Source organism: Microtus pennsylvanicus, chromosome X, assembly GCF_037038515.1.
Source record: "Microtus pennsylvanicus isolate mMicPen1 chromosome X, mMicPen1.hap1, whole genome shotgun sequence".
In the NCBI taxonomy this organism is placed as follows: domain Eukaryota; kingdom Metazoa; phylum Chordata; class Mammalia; order Rodentia; family Cricetidae; genus Microtus; species Microtus pennsylvanicus.
The window spans coordinates 93,905,880-93,912,668 of record NC_134601.1 but is presented as its reverse complement, the minus strand read 5'-3'; the positions used below and the strand labels follow the sequence as shown (position 1 = coordinate 93,912,668).

General features: G+C 52.9%; 1 protein-coding gene across 1 annotated transcript; it reads right to left on the bottom strand.

The window, feature by feature from the left end:
- Nucleotides 1–2,849: 2,849 nt before the first annotated feature.
- Nucleotides 2,850–6,566, bottom strand: LOC142841811 (transcription factor SPT20 homolog). The gene is made up of 3 exons (XM_075958925.1): nt 5,570–6,566; nt 4,522–5,512; nt 2,850–3,462 (listed from the first exon to the last, which is right to left on the bottom strand). Exons 1-3 carry the CDS (start codon nt 6,564–6,566, stop codon nt 2,850–2,852), a joined length of 2,601 nt encoding a protein of 866 aa, XP_075815040.1.
- Between the last annotated feature and the right edge of the window lie 223 nt (nt 6,567–6,789).

Below are 6,789 nucleotides of genomic sequence, written 5' to 3'. Positions count from 1 at the left end.
AGTTTGGTTTTGTTTTTAATTGATTTGGGGGTATTCTTTTGGGGAGCAGGCTACAGGGGTGAGGGACAAATAAGGAGAGGCTAAGAGGTGAGAAGAATTTGGGATGCATGATATAAAATTCCCAAAGAATCAATAAAGAATTATGTTTAAAAATAAATTATAACCAGATAATAGTCTCAATGGTAAAAATACATCAAACTGATAGCAGGGTAGAAATAATTCCAGGGAAATAAACAAATGCCACTAAATGGAAATTGGAAACAAAGACGAATTTATTTGCCTGTCTGAAAACAAAGGACACATCTCTCAAGCAAAACATTCTGCTTATTGTACCTGAATGGACTGGTTACAGAGCAAAGGGAGGAAGGACACCAAAACTGGCAGCACACTGAGGTCAGATCTGCTGGGCTCAGAGGCTGAGCTAAGTCCTTTGTAACTGCTCACTGGACCATGTCACTTCTTTCCAGTGCAGGCTCCACTCCTGGCGTTGTCCAGGATGCTCCCGTCTGCTCGCTGTCACTCTGGTGGCCACTGGAACCAGCGGGCTTGAAGGAGGCCAAATCTTTGTTGAAGAGCACCAGCGGAACCCCAGTTGGAACTGGTTTATGCCAGTGACATCACCGTCCCTTCGCTAATCTCTTTCAGAATGGACAGGCCGTGTTTCCACTTCTTAGGGCAAAAGGCAAACAAACATACATGTGCCCTTACAAAGGCAGACTTCATGTAGGCAGACTATCCTTAAGAGTTACAAAGGAACAAAACAAACAGCAAAATAACACCTGTGTCTGAATGATGGCAGCACCACTACCCACAGCAGCCAAAAGATGGCAACAGCCCAAACACAGATAAACAGGTCAGGCCATACACAGGGAATGTGCCAAAGAGGCTCCAAGTGCCGGTGCATAGTACAAGACGAATACACATCAAACACATGCCAGGCAAAAAGGCAGACACAAGATGTACAACGTTGTACCAAACACTATATAAGTCATACACTATAAACACTAAGAACAATTAAATCTATAGGGCCACAAAGCAAAGTTGTGGTTGCCAGTGGCTGGGGGAGGGGAGGAAGCCTTCCCCCTTAGTGCCTAAGAGGCCCGGGACTTCTTTTGAAGTGCCGAGCATGGTTGGCATACAGACAGAGGGGCTGACTGCACAGCGCTGCCAATGTCATAAATGCGAAAGGATCACGGTAACGGAAATGTTACCTTGGTGTGGGTAACCCTACAGAACTGATCACCCCTTGACTCTCTCCTGTTTGGGATGTGAGCCTAGCCTTTAAGAGCCAGGCCATCTCTCCAGCCCAGCACAGCTCGACTCTCTGAAGGGAACAGATCAAAAGAGATGGAGCAGTTCAGGTCATTGAAACAGGAAAACTGAAATGAGCTGAACAACTGAGGAAGGATAAACGGGGGTGGGGGGAGGAGGAGGAGGGGGAGGGGGGAAAGGGGAGGAAGGGGCGAAGGGGAAGAGGGGGACGGGGGAAGAGGAAGAGGGGGAGGGGGGAAGGGGAAGAGGTGGAGGAGGGGGTAGTGGGAGGGGGAGGAGGAGTAGGGGAGAGGAAGGGGGAGGAGGGGGGAAGGAGGAGAGGGGGAGGGGGAAGGGGGAAGAGGTGGAGGAGGGAGAGGAGGGGGAGGATGGAGAAGAGGAGTAGGGGAGAGGAAGGGGGAGGAGGAGGAGGAAGAGGAGGAGGAGGGAGAGAAGGAGGGGGAGAAGGAGGAGGAGGAGGAGGAGGACAGTTCACTTTACAGCTCAGAAGGCTGTGGGCACTGGAGAAGCAAAGCAGTAAATGTTATTTCCAAGTGCTTATTCCCTTGGTGCAAGTATCCTAGAATGTTCTAAAATAGGTAAATGGCCTCCCAAGGAGCACCACAGCAAGCCATCCCAGACTGCCTCTTCCAGGCCAGTGGCAGGGTCTGGAGGAGAGCTGGGGCTGGCCAGAGCCCCGAGTGCTGGGAAACCTTCTGAGGGCTGGGAGGGCCATAAACAAATCTGCCACTGACTCCCTTGCACAGGGTGCCTGTCTAGGGCGGACACATTTCAGTGTGACGACTTTCCTTTGTTCTGGTCTCCTTTGGGATTAGTTTTTCCCAGCGTGCTCGCAGCAATCGCATTTCAGATGCTGCATGCAGGCTTTTTAAACTAAGAAGTACAAACTAAGTTCTCCTGAAAGACATTTCTCCTGGTTCACAAGTCAGTTCCTTACATATTTAACAGGAAAATCATTTTTACAAATCTGTCACAAGGCACAACATGCACGAGCCTTGGGGACATCATACCCAGTGAAAAAGACTGTCTGATATAGTAGGCACCTCATGGTTCCACACATGTGAGGTACTGGGAGCACTCAGACTCCTGGAGGCATAAGCAGCCAGGGGTGGGGGACAGGAAATGGGGGATTTTATGGTTAAGGGGTGCAGCGTTTCAGTCCCGAAAACAAATGAATTAGTTCTAGAAGCACGTGGCACAGCATTGGGACTGTGCTTTCTAATACTGAGCTGTGACTATAAAATTGTTAAAACAGCCTCAACAGTGGTGGCGTAGGCATACCTTTAATCCCAGCACTCGGGGGGAGGCAGAGGCAGGAGGATTTCTGTGAACTTAAGACGGGCCTGGTCTACAGAGTGAGTTCCAGGACAGCCAGGGCTACACAGAAAAACCCTGTCTTTGGTGGAGAGAGTAAAAAAAACGTCATTGAAGACAAAAACTCATTCTAATTTTTTTTGTTAAAACAGCAAAATGTGTTTGTTTTTAATGATCATTTACAAATACGCCTCTCAATTATTGCTAAGTTATTAAATTTAAGTATATTGTTGTAATTTTGAGAAAGGGTGTATAGGCAAGACTTAAGACTTTGGGGTGGTTGGTGGACCTCCACTCTCTGTATGTCTGTGCTGGCCACCTGTGTGGCCCTGATGACTAGGCTGAGTGGCTGCTCTGGGCACAGACACTGTATGTGGCAGGAATCTCAGCTGCACATTCTGGCCCCAGGCCCATAGCTGCTGTACCTGGGCAGTAGGATGCTGGAAACTTTGTGAAGGAAGGATCTGCCCAGGACTTTGGCTAGAACCCACCTGGCACACCACAGTTGTCTGAGGTTGGCAAACCCTCCTGGCCTCAGCAAGGTTAAAGAGACCAGTTTGCTGAGTTGGCACTGCCCATTGCTGGACGCTAGCTCCCTGGCTGCCCTGGTAAGTTTGTGGTGCTGGCTCTGGAGGGGTAGGAGCCCTAGGTTGTTGATGCTGTTTTGGAATGAACACATACAAAGTCTGGGGCTGCTGGGGCTGCTGGGGCTGCTGGGGCTGCTGGGGCTGCTGGGGCTGCTGGGGCTGCTGGAGCTGCTGGGACTGCCGTGGCTGCTGGGGCTGCTGGAGCTGCTGGGACTGCCGTGGTTGCAGGGGCTGCCAGGGCTGCCAGGGCTTCTGGGACTGCTGGGGCTGCCGTGGTTGCCAGGGCTGCCAGAACTGCCGGGGCTGCCGGGGCTGCCAGGGCTGCCAAGGCTGCCAGAACTGCCAGGGCTGCTGGAGCTGCTGGGGCTGCTGGGGCTGCTGGGGCTGCTGGGACTGCTGGGGCTGCTGGGGCTGCTGGGGCTGCTGGGGCTGCTGGGGCTGCTGGGACTGCTGGGACTGCTGCGGCTGCTGGAGCTGCTGGGACTGCTGCAGCTGCTGGAGCTTCTGGGACTGCTGCAGTTGCTGGAGCTGCTGGGACTGCTGCAGCTGCTGCAGCTGCTGGAGCTGCTGGGACTGCTGCAGCTGCTGGAGCTGCTGGAGCTGCTGGGACTGCTGCAGCTGCTGGAGCTGCTGGAGCTGCTGTGGCTGCTGGGACTGCTGCAGCTGCTGGGACTGCTGGGGCTGCTGGGACTGCTGCAGCTGCTGGGACTGCTGGGGCTGCTGGGACTGCTGGAGCTGCTGGAGCTGCTGGGACTGCTGCAGCTGCTGGAGCTGCTGGAGCTGCTGGGACTGCTGCAGCTGCTGGGACTGCTGGGGCTGCTGGGACTGCTGGAGCTGCTGGGGCTGCTGGGACTGCTGGAGCTGCTGGAGTTGCTGGAGCTGCTGGGACTGCTGGAGCTGCTGGAGCTGCTGCAGCTGCTGGGACTGCTGGAGCTGCTGGGACTGCTGCAGTTGCTGGGACTGCTGCAGCTGCTGGGACTGCTGGAGCTGCTGGAGCTGCTGGGACTGCTGCAGCTGCTGGGACTGCTGGGGCTGCTGGAGCTGCTGGGACTGCTGCAGCTGCTGCAGCTGCTGGGACTGCTGGAGCTGCTGGGACTGCTGGAGCTGCTGGGACTGCTGGAGCTGCTGGGACTGCTGGAGCTGCTGGGGCTGCTGGAGCTGCTGGAGCTGCTGGGACTGCTGCAGCTGCTGGAGCTGCTGGGACTGCTGGAGCTGCTGGGACTGCTGCAGCTGCTGGGACTGCTGCAGCTGCTGGAGCTGCTGCAGCTGCTGGAGCTGCTGCAGCTGCTGGAGCTGCTGCAGCTGCTGGAGCTGCTGCAGCTGCTGGAGCTGCTGGGACTGCTGCAGCTGCTGGGACTGCTGCAGCTCTGGCTGCGGATACAGCCATGACTGTGGCTGTTGGTGTGGTGGCTGTGGCTGCTGTGTTTGTGACTCTGGGCGAAAAATGACAGTGCCAGTTGGAATCCTGACAGCTATGGGGCCTGAAGTACTTTTTAGAATTAATTGCACAGAGCCCTGTGGTGTGCTGGTCTTGGTACTGGGCATCTGACCTATAGGAGACAGAACATCTCTGGAAGAGGTTTCTGTAAATGCTGGGGCACTAGTGGGGAAGCTCTGCACCTGGGGTGAACCTCTCTTCAAACCAGGGGATCCCTGTGCTAGGCTAAACAAATTGGTAACATTTTGGGCAGTGCCAGTGCTGGGGCTCTGGGTGACTGGATGGCTTTCTGATGAGCTGGCAGAGGGCTGGACAGCTGCAGCAAGGGTATTGATACTGCTCATTCCCCACAAAGTTTGCTGAGGAAGACTAGCTGATTGGAGAGAAGGAGCAAGTCTTGGAAACTTCCTACCTCTGACTGCTATTGTGGGAGGATTGGGTGCTGAAGAGCCCTTATCTGAGGTGGAGGGTAGTATGAACAGTGGAGCTGGGCTCTTCACTCTTGTCTCTAAGACTGGGGATGTCACTGATGGGGAATTGGCCTTCATCCCTTGGGAGGGCTGGCCAAGACAGATGGAGTCATTGGATCCCTGCAGCTCTTTGCTTAGGCATTCAGCCTGGCTCTGGGCAGACCCTTGGCACACATCCGTTGCCTTCCCAGACTCAATCTTTCCCCCAGCTATAGAACCAAGTAAACAACCACTTAGGGCAACTTGGGGAAGAAGCATCTGACTACCACATCTGCCCTCTGTCGGTGACCCTATTTCAGAAGAAAAAAATGGGTCACTAAGGGACTGCATCACACTTGGCTCTGTTTCCCATGGATGACAGCCCTTTTCATAATCAAATACATAACCACATGTTACCTCAGGATCTGGCCAGGCTGTGGATTCTGAGTCATCTGGCCAGGCTGTGGATTCTGAGTCATCTGGCCAGGCTGTGGATTCTGAGTCATTGCCATGGGGCACAGACTGCTTCCCTTTAGCGTATTTCTGCACATCCACCTCTGAAGGGGCCACCAGTTCACAGGGTTTCTGCTTCCATGTATCTACACACTTTCCTGCTTCAGGGATCTTCAGATCGTATGGGTCACCTGGTTTGATCTCTGCTCGTTTTCTGCAAGAGATCATTGTTGCAACATCAGGAGGAGATATACATGCATGCTTTTCTTCCTCCAGGTCTAGACAGGACCTCTCATGACCCATGAAGGATTTTTTCATGGAGTCTATCATTATCTTCTTCTCATTAAACAGCAATTTGTTGGCTGTGCAGGTGACAGCAACAGAAGGATCCAGACACAGTGGCTCTGCTGTAGCTAAGATCAGTTGGCTCTCAAGCTCCAGTTTTTCTTCCTGGGTCCACTGACTGCTGTCAGTTGTCATGGACTCGACATCGCTTACTAGAGACTGCATCGTTGGACGTAAGAGAACATGCCGGACTTGGCAAGCAGGAGAGGACACAGCAGCCTCTGCAGCAGGCTCCTCTGGAGGGTAGATGTCACCACACTGCCTGTAGTCTCGGATTTCTGCTATGACACAGCCACTGTGAAAAACATTCACAGGAGACTTTTCCAGGATCTCAATCAGAAAAGAAGGTAACTCTTCAGCATCCAAATATTCAAGCAGTTTCTGTCCTACATACGGCCCTGGATAGGGCTCTATAAGGACTCCATCTTTATCCTTGAGCATGAGAGAATAGCCCTGGTTTTCTGGGTACAGGCTGACCACTAAACATGGCAATGGCTCTCTCTTCATAAGCTTCTCTAGCAAGTTGACATTGCTTCGAAGGCCCTCTGCTTCTGGCTCCTTTTCACACTCCTCCACATAAATGTCATACAGTTTTTCCTGAAGAGATTTTTTCCCACAAGACGTGGGTTTCAGTGGAGGGGGTTGCTGCTGAACACTCTCAATAATATCATCTGTCCGCTTCCAAGCCTCCTCTAAACTCCAGTCCATCATAACGGCAAGTCAGGACCCTTAAAGAAAAAAAAAACATGCCCTGTCAGCAATAGGAAGTGGCAATTATGAACTGTTGTGGTTTTCCTGTCTGCTTAGGACTCCATTGCCACCCTAATTTAATGTGGACACCAGGAATCCAGCCTTCCCAACACAGCCCATGCCATAGGACCCCATTGCCACCCTAATTTAACGTGGACACCAAGAATCGGGCCTACCTGCC